A 14,217-nucleotide genomic window follows, 5' to 3' on the forward strand; every position below is an offset into this window, starting at 1 on the left:
GCCAGACACACGGATCATATGTTATAGGATTCTGTTTTATGATGTAGGAAAATCCATAGAGAAAGAAGGCAAGTTAGTAGTTGTCAGGGCCTGGAGGAGGGTCAATGGAGAGGAACCCCTTAATGGATATGGGGTTTCCTTTTGTGATGATGCAAATGTTATGGAACTGGTGATGGATGCACAGCCTTCTGAATGTACTAAATGTCATTGAACTATCCCTTTTAAAATGATGAATTTTATGTTATATGAATTTCACAATAAAAGTAAATTATTTTAACCTACATATAAGAGTAGTTCAAAATTTTCAGGGAAAAGGAATTAAAAGATAAATTTATATTGCTGCAAGCATGTTTTGAAATCTATGTATATTTTTCATAAAATTCATTTCCATGAACTTTTTGCAAACCCTTTTTATCTCTAAAATAGAATTTTAGGCTTCATGAAGCCAGAACTCACCAAACATTGTGGTCATCACTACTATACAAGCATTCTAATTTGATCTATAGCCTTATGAGTCTTTTAACTAGTTCTTAAACCGTAGAATTGGGGACATGCTCAATTGGACTTGCCCCAAATGATGGAGTTAGAAAAGTGCCAGGGGACTCCAATACTATCCCATCAAGGTGGCATGTACCAATGCCATCTCACCAGTCCAGGTGATCAATGTCAGTTCACAACTGATCACACTGATAGATCTAAGAGTCAAAGGGATCACAAAAACAAGATTAACGTCTGCTAATACTAACTGATAAAACCAAAAAAAGGGAGAGAAGGATCCAACGTGGGAAGGGGGAGACACAGCAGACTCATAGAATGATGGATGTCCTAAACAGCACTCTGGCCTCAGAATCAGCCCTTAAGGCATTTGGATCTGGCTGAAGAGCCTACGAGAGTATTTTAGGCATGGAAAACCAACACGCTCTGGGAAAAAAAAAAAAAAAGATGAAGAAGAAAAAGAAGACCTAAATGAAGGATCTCAGCAAGTGTGATCCCAGTGGAAAGAACGGGGCCATCAAAGTAGGAGGTACCTTTCTCTGAAGGGAGGAGAGAACTTCCACTTTGACTATGGCCCTGTCAGAATAGGATCTAAGTCGGCGAACCCTAAAGGCTTCCATAGCCTCGGCAACTCATGGCTAGAGCCTAGGGAGATTACTGACGCCATAAACAAGAGTGTTAAATTGTTAAATCAACATCAGGAGTCACTGTGTACTTACGTCCCATGTGGGATCTGTCCTTAATAGGTTGTCCAAGGTGAAGTAATGATATAGCTAGTAATGAAACAGTATTTTTACACTTTGTGTTTCTGTGTGGGTGCAAACTGATGAAATCTTTACTTAGTATATACTGAATCAATCTTCTGTATATAAAGATAATTGAAAATGAAAAAAAAAAAAAAACAACCCTAGGTGTTAAATTGGAAATTACATAGAAAAGTAATCAATCTTTTTTAAAAAATATCATGCAGGATCTCTGTCATTAATGTGATGTACACTGTTATTTAATGCTATAACTAGTACTCCAACAGTATTTTTTCACTTTGTGTTGCTACATGAGGGAAAACTGTTGAAATCTTTATTTATACTAAACTGATTTTCTGTATATAAAGATAATTGAAAATGAATCTTGATGGGAATGGAAGGGGAGAGCGAGTGGGAAAGGGGAGGGTTGCGGGTGGGGGGAAGTTGTGGTGGGGGAAGCCTTTGTAATTCATAAGCTGTACTTTGGAATTTTATATTCATTAAATAAAAAAAAGGAGGGTTGTTTTACAAGAGGTTATAACCTTGTACACACTTCTTGCATCCTGATTTCAGACAGGGGAAATGAGTTGTTACTTGACCTTAACCTTTGACCCACCAGTTCAATCAGTCAATCTCTATCAAATTTTAAGTGAGAACCTTAGGCTTGTTGAGGAAGGCATGATTGGTCATGTAAAAATTTCAATGCACCAATCCTAATGAACTGAGGGTATCAGTACTTACAGAAAATCAGTACATATATCCTAAAAATATAGGTGATTCAGGCAAACAGACCCGATGCCATTTTAGGTCAATACAGATAATAATTCCATAAGTTAAAAAACAGGTTGCCTGTATGTAACCATGTAAATATTAAGTCAATGTACAAAATCTACTTCTACTTATTGTTCAATTGTGCATTAAATATTTTATTAAAAACTAAAATTATATCTGTCAAAATAAAAGTTCATAACTCAAGTAGGAAGGGAGTTTCTTGCACTCAATAAATGTATAGTTACATTTATTGAGTGTATAGCAAACAATTGCAAAACTGACTCCAGCACCATATAGCCTTCACTCACTCTGTGTTCTTGATAACGCACCAAAGTTGCAAAGATGTAATTCTTTACATATGATCAAAATGCATTTGAGACAGTTCTCTCTCACTGGGAAAATGCACATACATCATTGACACCACCAAATAACTGTTTTTCTCATGAGTCATAAATGCCACTTGGCTTTTTTGAATCAAGAAGTACAGTCTCATAGAAATGCTGAAAACACACATCCCTGCCATCTCATGTAATGGGAAAGTACTGGAAATACTTAAAATGCAGAATGGAAAAATACAAGGGCAGTAGCAAGGTTTTGCCAAATGCCTTTTGCCTAAAGGTTCATGTAAGTTGCAAGATGCAGTGTTTTGTTTCTTAGCGGCATTCTGCAGTGCTGCATCTGGGAATGGTGAATGGAGCAGTCACACTTATCCCTAAATTAATGAATATGGTCTATAAGTCTCACATTAGAGTCACCAACGAAAAGTACTTATAAGTAGCTCAAGAGAGGGGAAGAAATTCTCCATTGCATCCTGATGACCAGTATCTGTATGGACAGGAGACAGAAGTGGGGGTGTGTATGAAAACACTTTTAAAGGACTCATCCTCTCTCCTTACTGTAGCTCAAATGAAAGCATGAGCTGATTTGACTTATCCCAGAACACTATGCCTATCTTAGCTTCCTTCCCTTTCTCCAAAGCCCAGGTATGAAGGAGAGAAGTAGAGTGATGTAAGATTTTTGTTTGTCAAAACCACTGCAGGGGCCAGTGCTGTGGCTTAGTACATAAAGCTGTTGCCTATGATGCCAGCATCCCATATAGGCACTGGTTCATGTCTTGGCTGCTCCATTTCTGATCCAGCTTCCTACTTATGTTCTGAGAAGGCAGGAGAAGATGGTCCAAGTTCCTGGGCCCTTGCTACCTATGTGGAAGACTGAGATGAAGCTCCTGGCTTCTGGCTATGGCCTGGTTCAGCCCTGGCAGATGCAGCCATTTGGAGAATGAACCAGCAGATGGAAGGCCTCTCTCTCTCTCTCTCTCTCTCTCTCTCTCTCTCTCTCTGTGTGTGTGTGTGTGTGTGTGTATAACTCTGACTTTCAAATAAATAAATGAATTTTAAAAAACACCTTCCTTATAGTGACCCAAAAAGCCTAGTGCAGAATGGCCCAGACACTTCCCCTTTTTCCTCCTTCACTCTGTTCTGACACCCTTCCTTTAAAAAAAATATTCATTTGTTTTACTACCTCCCCTTGGGCCCCAAATCACAGCTTATCCTCTTCCTACCTGGTACAGCTCAGTAGCAGTGCACTGAGTGGCCAAGGTCTTCACAGGCTCAAGGTCATCTTCATCACTACTCAGCTTCAGGTCATCCTCAAGCATCCTGCAACGATGTCAGAATAGAATTCACATTACAAAGTATATTTCCTAAATCATCCTCAGATACATCTTGCAAGAAGAATAAAATGTTGGAGCTACAATTCTGTCAAAGGTGCAGTGGGAACCAAAATTCTTTTAGCCAATTAGATTTTTGGGCTCTTATATTTATGTCATATTCTGTACACATATTCCCTCTCTATCTTCCCCCAAATAAATGGAAAAAAAGTCTATTTCAGCATCTCCACAGACTGAAGCCTATATATTTTGACTACTAAAAGTGCAATCAATGTACTGTGTGGGTGACATGGGATCTCTACAAGACAAAGTGCTCTGTTCTCCCTGGAAAGAATAGGGGTATGATAAAAGACCCTAAGTCCTAGAGTCTGTTGGTAAAGTCTGTTGGGACTCTCTGGATAACAAAAGTAAATGACCCAGTGAACTTCCAGTGCCCTCTGAGGCTGGGCAGTTCAGTGGCACAAAAAAGCAGTGTGAGAAATGGCTCGTAATTAACATTTTGATATATGGCCCATGTCTTCCTGTAAAATTTGTTCTAAGAGATAGAATCCCATAATGTGGATAAGAAATCTTTCTCTTCCTAAGGCAGGGTACCTAAAAAATATGAGTTCTCTGGATTTTGGTGATGAACTAACATTTTCAAAATTGTTTATGGAGCACAGAGTCTTTTGTTTCTATAGGGGTATTAATTTCAGTGTCATCCATTTCCCCAACTTCAAATTTGGGTTACAGCAGAAAGGGTGGCTTGATACCTTAGAATTCCAGTAGTTCAGGCTTCAAAGATCATTAATGTCCATATTTTCATTTATTAAATACAAACTTTAGACCTCACTGCTAGGCTCCAGTTGGGGGCAGTATCAAACTCCCTGGACGAATCACCAATTCTCAAGCATTTTCTTCTCTTTCTTGCTTCTAGGCTCAGTACCAAACACAGCTTCAGGACTAGAATTCCCTTTCCCAATTCCAGAAATCCTATTTTTTCTCTACAGCTCCACTAAAGCTTTCTAGGGAGAATTCCCATTTCAGAAAATACACCTTTCTCCTCTTGTCCTTAAGCTCTGGCTAGATCACAACACTCTTTTTCACTGAATCTCTCCCCAACCATTCACAAATTCCTTTATGGCAATGAGTGCAAATTATTCACCACCATGCTCTTCAGAGCATCTTCCCAGAAATGAGAGAGTCCACCAGCATCATTTTGCATACAAGGAAGGAAATATTCAGAGAGGTGAAATGTTTTGCTCAGCATCACACAGCTGGTTTGCACAATAGACAGTCCTAAATTTCCCATCTCTACATTCCCACCTATGTGCTTCTTCCTGAATGGAAAAGGCAGATTCTCATTTGACAAATAGGGGGGAACATTATTTTGAAAGTTGTATTAAAATGTTACAAAGAGATATAGGTTATAGAACGTATCGAATAACTCTCCAGAGAAAGCACATCTCCCTCACTTTCACACTTAGCCACATAGGGCCAGAATGTTTTCACTGAGGTCTGAAAATGGAAACTGATAAAAAGGATGATTGGTGGGAAGGGCAACTGTTACACTTCATTTCAGATAAACTAAATTTGAAGGATTTATGACTGTCCTTCAAAAGACTAATGGATGTGTTGAAGATCTTAGAGAAGGAGGAAAAATGCATCTTGGTATTTATTTTGCAGTTACGGGCTTATGACTCTGAACAAATAATTCTTACAACACATTGTGGGAAGAATGTATCACTTTCATAAGCTCTATGCAGAACTCAAGTACTTAAAAACTATCTATGCTTGTCATTATAAAGGGTTCATTTTTCACGTGTATGTATCTCACTAATGGAGGGAATATGTACGCATTATTTTATTTTCTATTTAAGTGTTCAGCCAGTAAGTGATAAATTATATGCACATTTTGAAATTTCATTTTTTGTGTCGTAGAAAGTGCTAAGTATCTGGCCAGCAACATGGAATTTGGTCTTCATGGTGATCCTGTGAAGGAGGTGCTGTTATTATCCTTTATTTCCAGATAGGAATTCTGAGACTTAGAGAGGTTATGGAACTTGCTCGTGACCAACTAGGAATCATAGAGGCAAATATGGAACCCAGATCATCTTCAGCCAGAATTTGAGAGTACATAATATTTTCTTATAGGGTATAACTTATAAAGGATGGTGTATCAAAATCAACAGCAATAGCAAAAAAAAAAAAAAAAAACAACAACAACAAAAAAAAAACAAAACAACAACAAAAAAAAAAACCACCAGAAACCATATTAACACAGAGTCAAGATATGTGGATTCAACTATAGGATAACCATAAACTCTGATATCTTGGACAAGTCATTTACAACTGTGGGCCTCATATTTGTCCCTCATTTGTTCAGTGGGAACCTGGTGGTGAGCATCATAACAGCTATTACACATGACAGTGTTTTATGACAGCACAATATTAATGCAGGATGTCATCCATTTAGAAATGTATAATCTTGGGGCCAGTGCTGTGGCATAGCCAGTAAAGCCGCCATCTGCAGTATCAGCATACCATTTGGGCACCAGTTCGAGTCCTGGCTGCTCCAGTTCTGATCCAGTTCTCTGCTATGGCCTGGGAAAGCAGTGGAACATGGCCCAAGTCTTTGCGACCTTGAACCCACATGGGAGACCTAGAAGAGGCTCCTGGCTTCAGATTGACGCAGCTCCCGCCATTACGGCCATCTGAGGAGTGAACCAGCAGATAGAAGACCTCTCTCTCTCTCTCTGCCTCTTCTCTCTCTCTCTCTCTCTCTCTCTCTCTGCCTTTGCCTCTCTGTAACTCTTCCTTTCGAATAAATAAATAAATCTTAAAAAAGAAATATAAATCTCCTTTGGAAATAAAGAACATCACTAATACTATCAACAAGTAGTCATAAATGGACATCTTTGATCTTCTCATTTTTATTTGCTGAGCAATCCAAAGGTAAGACAAAATGACTCAGAAAATGTCCATGGCAGACTCAAGGCTAGAGCCAGAAAGAGGCTCTTTTTTTAAACTTTTATTTAATGAATACAAATTTCCAAAGTACAGCTTATGCATTACAATGGCTTCCCCCCTCCCATAACTTCCCTTCCACCCGCAACCCTCCCCTTTCCCGCTCCCTCTCCCCTTCCATTCACATCAAGATTAATTTTCAATTCTCTTTATATACAGATGATCAATTTAATATATATTAAGTAAAGATTTCAACAGTTTGCACCCACATAGAAACACAAAGTGAAAAATACTGTTGGAGTACTAGTTATAGCATTAAATCACAATGTATAGCACATTAAGGGCAGAGATCCTACATGAGGAGTAAGTGCACAGTGACTCCTGTTCTTGACTTAACAAATTGACACTCTTGTTTATGGCATCAGTAATAACCCTAGGCTCTTGTCATGAGTTGCCAAGGCTTTGGAAGCCATTTGAGTTCACTGACTCTGATCATATTTAGACAAGGTTGTAGTCAAAGTGGAAGTTCTCTCCTCCCTTCAGAGAAATGTACCTCCTTCTTTGATGACCTGTTCTTTCCACTGGGATCTCACTCATGGAGATCTTTCATTTAGGTCATTTTTTTTTTTTTTTGCCAGAGTGTCTTGGCTTTCCATGAGAAAGAGACTCTTGATAATCAGATTACTCTCCTTCAGGTAGAACTTGCACATCCAGAGCCACAGCATGGGATCTCAAACTCAGCATTTAATTTACTCTCCAATGAAGTCTATATGATTTTAACATGAAAATGAAATGCCCTCCAATGTAGTCTATATAGTGATTGCTATTATCATGTCCATATAACAAGTTTGGTATGGATTTGATTACTAATAAAGGATAATATGATGCATACATTCAAGTCCAGGTAAGAACAAGTCAAGGAAGTAACTAGGAAGGCAAAAACTACCTAGTTATCTCTGGAAGTGTTAAGCCTCCATTTCATTCCATTCCTTCTCTGACCTATTAAGCTTTATTATTGAATATACATGTAATTGTTTGCGTTTTCTTCCTTGGCTAATACTGAACATTACTCTAGGGAAAGCACATACAGCAATAGAATTATGAAATTAGAATTATGAAATATTTTGGATTTAATTATTATAGCAGTATTATTCAGAATCATTGTAGTTAAGGTTGTCTCAGCAGAAAATGGTAATCTCTTTTCATGAGGTTATAATTCTGTAGGCAAATTCATACACAATGGATAGCACAAATTGTGAAAAAAGCATGCTCATGTAAATGTATGCTTGTGTGTATAATCTTTCCAAAGCAACAGTTAGGATCTTAACAGTTCTGAGAGTTAAAAATCAACAACCAAGAATGATCCTGTTATCTGGATCCTTATACCTGTGGTGCTACTTATAGAATAAGGTAAAGTAGCCAAGGATATGGCCATACCCCCAGGGAATTGTGTTCAATTTGGGCAACTTGTCTCTCAGGAAGAAGTTCCCACATACACCTAGCTCTAACCTTTGTATGTAATACTTAGCTTAATATACTATTAGTTGACCTAGAATCTTTGCTCATCAGGACCTTGAGTTGTTCTCAGGGCTTGCAAGCCTACCCAGTACCTTTATTTGGACTAAAATTCATTCTTTTTCTGAACAGACAGCACCACTCGGTATTCACTGGTTTCCAGATTACAGGTGTCTACAGCAGTAGCTGCAGTGTTGGTGGTGGATACTCAGATAAACCCTGACTCATGATTGCAAGTACCTATAAGTGCTATCTGCTTCACTGTGTCGCTGTCACTAGTCACCTAATAGAGATGTTTACAACATTTTCAACATATCTCCACACAGCCTTTGTTTAAGGGGTAGTTGGGAATACCATACAATTGTTAACAGTAGCTAAGACATAGAATCAACCAAGATGCCAACTTGATGGCTACTGATGACTGGATAAAGAAATTATATATATATAAATGATGGAAAACTACTAAGTCAAAAAAAGAATGAAATCATTTCTTTTGCAACAAAATGGATGCAAACTGGGGAACATTATATTTAGTGAAATAAGCCAATCCCAAGGAGACAAATATCATGTTATCTCTGACTTGCAGTAACTAATATACATGGTACAAAAAATGTAACGAATATGAGTAAAATTGACATTTTCAGATTTGATTTTTATTTATAGCACTTGTCTATGAGCCTAAGGAACAGTGGTTTTTCTTGTTACTATTTGTTGAATTCTTTACTTAGTGGAGGATTAAGCTGGTGATTACAAAGTAAATTGAAAGTATGTCATTGCAAATAATGGAAGAAAAATGAGAAAAGAAGAAGGAGGATGGGTGAGAGAGAGGAATGAAGGGAAGGTGGAGGAAGTATCATTATGTTCTTAAAACTTTATAAATGAAGTATGTGAAATGTGTTCCCTTTATATAAAAAAATCTGCACATAAGGGTTGTTATGTACTTTTCCTATACCGCCTACCTGTTCTCTATAATAAACGCTTTGGGATTGGACTTCCAATGCTGCTGGAGATGGAGTTGGTACTGTTGTGTCTGTTGCATAGGAGAGGGAGGAGGCTGTTTTGATTGAGTTTTAGGCTCTCAACAAAAATAAAGAACCATATCTTCTGGACCACCTACATTGAGGTCTTCTAATTACCAGTCTAAATTATCAGTATCTTTCTGAGTACCCAGAACTGATGGAAATCAGATTACTTTTCTGATGGCTCCAAGTGAATAACACAACTGACTTTGGGGATAGCAATACAGTCCAGCGAATCTGGCTGATTCCTGCGGATTTCTCATCAAGCAGAGTCTTTCTGTGGATCCTATTCTAGAACAGTAATTTAGCTCACTCGACTCCTTAAAGGGCACTTTCTCTTCATAAAATCATAAAGTTGGGTGGAAGGAATGAAACATGATTGATTTCGAGTAACTTAGGGATTTGCATATTTGCCTATCCAGAATTTTTTAGTTTTTTTTTTTTTTTTAAGATTTCATTTATTTATTTGAGAGGTAGCGTGACAGACATAGCAAGGAAGAGACACAGAGAAAGGTCTTCCATCCACTGGTTCACTCCCCACATGGCCTCAATGAACAGGAGCTGGGCCGTTCCAAATCCAGGAACCAGGGGCTTCTTCTGGGTCTCCCATGTGGGTGCAGGGGCACAAACACTTGGACCATCTTCTATTGCTTTCTCAAGCCATAGTAGAGTGCTGGATCGGAAGAGGAGCAGCCAGGACATGAATGGAGCTCATATGTGTTGCCAGCGCCTTAGGCAGAGGTTTAGTCTTCTATGCCACAGCACCAGCCCGAATGTTGCATAGTTTCTGCAGTATTGAATCATTATTGGTAGTAAGGCAGGTGATAAGGATGAGGTGGTGACATATTCCAGAGCATTCATTCTGTTTCCTTGAGGTAAATGTCCTTGGGCTTTTATTTTTACCCTGGGGAGAGCTGCATTTAATTTCCCCAAGGTTTTAACTTAAAATTTTTTGATTTAATGACTACCTCATGGGGTATCATGGAAAACCCCAGCTGGAGGGCCATGACAGAGACAACCCATTTGAATATCTGTACCATATTATATAGGAATAATTTCCAAGATCTGTCAGCTCAGAACCCCTAGCACAAGGTCCCCTATTGGGCTTACAGCCTGGGTAGAAACTTGATCATACACTCTACTCTGGGCATGCAGATCAGGAAAAGACTATCTTCTATAGCTGATGGTACCCTAGGGGATTCAGAAAATAGACATCTCCTATGATTACTTTGTTTTCAAGTGTGCAGACCAAGAGTTTTCACAGGGACTATATAGTCTAGGAATTGGCAAACGGCAACCCTCAACTGAAAGCAGCTCTCCCCCTGTTTCCATACTGCCTAGGAATTAAGAATGGTTTTTACACTTTTAAGTGGTTAAAAAATTCAAAAGAAAATTATTTCATGATTCATTAAAATAATGTGGAACTCAGAGTTCATTACCCATAAATAAAAGTTTATTGGAATATAGCCACACCTATTCATTATGTATCAGCTCTGATTGCTTTTGTGTTACAATGACCAGACTGAGTAGCTGCAAGAGATCAAAGCTTAAAATATTTATTATTTGGGCCTTTAGAGAAAAAAAAATGCCAACCTCTTCTTTAAGCCATTGATTTACCAGCTCTTAAACATAAGCATCCATTCCCATGCCAAATGAAATCTTATAAGGAACCCAAATAAAAAATAGATGAAAGCAACAATGCTTTGGAGAGCCCCAGGGACTGGAGGAACATAATGTGAAAACAATTCATCTAGTAAAGTCTCCTCATGTTATGGAGATAATTGTGGCTTTTTGGATATTCCATAAGATTCAGTTAGTGAACTTGGGCTTAAATTACTTAACCTCTCTGAATCTCAGTTTACTCTGTTGTGTAATGGGAATAAAAACAATACCTATTTCAGAGATTCAGAAAATGCTGAATACTCTGCTGGGCCAGATCTCTAAGTTCACTAAAAGCAATATTAGGAAAAAGAATATAATTATTCTTTTTCAAGGTGTATATGTTGCAGTATGAATTTACATCTATATTGAATATCTAAGCCAAAGCTAATAGTATGAACCCTAAAATATATGACTAAATTGACTTGTATCAAGTCACCAGCTCTTCATCTTTGGATTTCTTAAAAGTGACCACATAAATTCTATGCAATTCTAATGCTCGACTCTTTGATCATTATTTTGAACTCGATTTCATTATCTTGGTATATCTTGATGTCATTTTCTCCCAATGTGGGAACTCAAGTTATTATGGAAGTGAAAAATTACATAATAGAATTCAGATGGCTTTCAAGAATATGTTACACACAGAAAATACTATGTTATAATTTTTCAAGTGTGTGTGTGTGTGTGTGTGTGAAAACATCTAAGAGTGAATTTCCTCAGAGAAGACCATAATCCAGTGGACCAACTTGGACTTTAAAACAAATGCTGGGATAATTCCAAAGGAGAAAATATAATCTCCTGTCTTAAAAGTTTCCTAAGCACAAATCATGATGACTGACATACCATTCTTCAGTAAGATTGTACAAGTCATCTTGAAAGAATTTCCTGATTCATATTAGGCAATATGGAAAGTCATCCAAGTGCAATAATAAGGATTTATTACAGACCACTTACTAGGACTGATATTTACTGGTGGGATTTCTGGAAATGAAGGATATACATTGACTAGAAGGAGGAGGCTACAAGGAAACTAGTTAAACCATCATTGTTACAGTAGTCCAGGTAACAAGGGATGGTGTCCTGTGTTAGGGTATGGTATGCACAGTGAAGATGGGGAATAGAAGAGACCAGATTCTAGAGACATTTCAAAATTAGAATCAATTGAATTTAGACGTTGATAATCTTGACATCCAAAGTCATTGTAGCCACTTCAAGCATACTGAATTTCTATCAGAGATTCTGCCAACCACTAAAGCAGTCCTTCACACTAGGCTGCCTCTTTATTTTCATAGCTGTGCTAAAAGGCAAAGGAGTGTTTACAGTACTCAACATCTCTCTTTGGAAATAAACCCATTTAATTCCATTCTTGATGAAGAAAGACAGGTTTCTGGCCAAGAAGCCTTCATTTTGGGGCTGTCCCTCTTAGTCTTCCTTCAACTTCCTAGAGCAACCATAGCTGATTAGAAAGAAGAAATCCTTATGGTTATGTCTAAAGTACCTCACAGTCACAGAGAGCACTTAATTACTCATATCTCCAGATGACCTCCTAATTGTTAAAGGATTAAGTATAGAACTCCTTTATATAGCTGGTCCGTTAATCTCCAGGAAACTCTTCAGAACAATTGAAATATTAAGTTGGTGTTAAGTGCACTGCAAGTCCTGTCTGCTGGAAGCTACCGTGCTTTTCATTAAACTCAAGTGGGGCAAGCACCCATTATTAGCTACACTCACATGAGAGGTACTGAAAATTCCCAGCCATTGATAGCAAAGCCTTTTTTTAGTTTGCAGTGACTCAAATTATTACTCAGACCCAGAGAAAGGTTTTTGAAAAGGTTTTATCTGAATTGGCATAGCAGATATGATTTCTTTTACACTGATGCATAAAAAATTCACATTTTATTTCAGGTTGTTTAAGTAAAATATTCAAACCTGACAATTTTTGCCTAAAATGTCTATAGCAATGTTGCTCAGTTGTTTATAATTTGTATGCTCAGCTCTTTCTGTTGCATCAAAATGACTCTTGACACTTTAGGGTAGAAAAAGATAGTTTGCTTCATAATCTATATCGATACTATCTCAAATGTATAAAATCTAGAGCTGGCACATGTTGCCCAGGATCCCTCAGAACATTCCAGCAGGTGAGCATGGCATGACCTGTCACCTACACACATACAAAACAGTAAAAGTCAAGGCCAAAGCCTGGCTGATTTGACTGGTAAAGATAAATAGATATACTTTTAGATTTAGACATTTTAATACATATGTAAAGTAAAGGAGGAAGAATTGCCAAAGGTATCAGATCATTCCCAATCCTTATCTCACACACTAAGAAGGAAGACAGCAAAACCAAAGGGGCTAGATGTCTGAGGTCAGTTGTAGGATTCTCTGTAGTTGAAGAGCTCATTGTAGATTTCAGCTTTGTAGTTTTATAGGCTGCAGGGATGATGAAGAAAGACAGGTTTCTGTGGGAGGTGGGACAGGACTTCATCAGAACCTGGAAGGTGATAGGAAACAATTTCATAACAGCTTCCCAAAAGACACAGGGAAGTAATTGGGAAATTGCACTGAAAAACAATTCAGAATCTTCCTGTCCTTTTGTGCCCAGAGAGGATCACTAGGTATTCCAGCAAGACTCAGGTTAGCTGTGGTTCAAGCCTCTGTTTATGTGATCTTTTTGGATACTTGCATGGTCTCTGTGGTGCCAAAGTAGAGTTTATCTCTTATAGCATCAGGCATTCTAGTCAATTGCTAACTATACATTACAGGACCTGGCTTCCAGGTCCAGATCCCTGAAGAATATTCATTTACTAATATTTCATGTCAAATGTTCTACCCATAGTTAAGTTCTTTTTTTAACAAATATTTTTTTTGACAGGCAGATTGGACAGTGAGAGAGAGAGACAGACAGATAGACAGACAGAGACAAAGGTCTTCCTTTACCATTGGTTCACCCTCCAATGGCCACTGCAGCCGGCGCACCACACTGATCCAAAGCCAGGAGCCAGGTGTTTCTCCTGGTCTCCCATGCAGGTGCAGGGCCCAAGGACTTGGGCCATCCTCCACTGCACTCCCAGGCCACAGCAGAGAGCTGGACTGGAAGAGGGGCAACCGGGACAGAATCCGGTGCCCCGACCGGGACTAGAACCCAGTGTGCCAGCGCTGCAGGCAGAGGATTAGCCTATTGAACCGCGGCGCTGGCCCCATAGTTAAGTTCTAACAAAGACTTGTTTCTCCTCTACAGGTGATATTTGTGAGCTAAGTTAGTCATAGCTCATCATGAAACACTATGTTTGAGTTCAAGGGCACACATCCACAAGAACTAGCTAATGTCCAGAGTATTTGGAGACAAGCATCTTTTCTCTTTGCAAAGCTATCTGACTTGCATGTGGCTACTGAG

General features: G+C 38.5%; 1 protein-coding gene across 4 annotated transcripts in view; it reads right to left on the minus strand.

Moving 5' to 3' along the window:
• Positions 1-14,217, minus strand: part of AFF2 (ALF transcription elongation factor 2) — a 587,559-nt gene that overhangs the window by 118,296 nt on the left and 455,046 nt on the right. For all 4 annotated transcript variants that reach the window (XM_062183803.1, XM_062183804.1, XM_062183802.1 and 1 more), the window contains one exon: positions 3,571-3,667. In XM_062183803.1, the coding sequence (XP_062039787.1) occupies positions 3,571-3,667 (97 nt within the window). The remainder of the gene's footprint in view (positions 1-3,570; positions 3,668-14,217) is intronic.

Source organism: Lepus europaeus, chromosome X (genome assembly GCF_033115175.1).
Source record: "Lepus europaeus isolate LE1 chromosome X, mLepTim1.pri, whole genome shotgun sequence".
Classification (NCBI taxonomy): domain Eukaryota; kingdom Metazoa; phylum Chordata; class Mammalia; order Lagomorpha; family Leporidae; genus Lepus; species Lepus europaeus.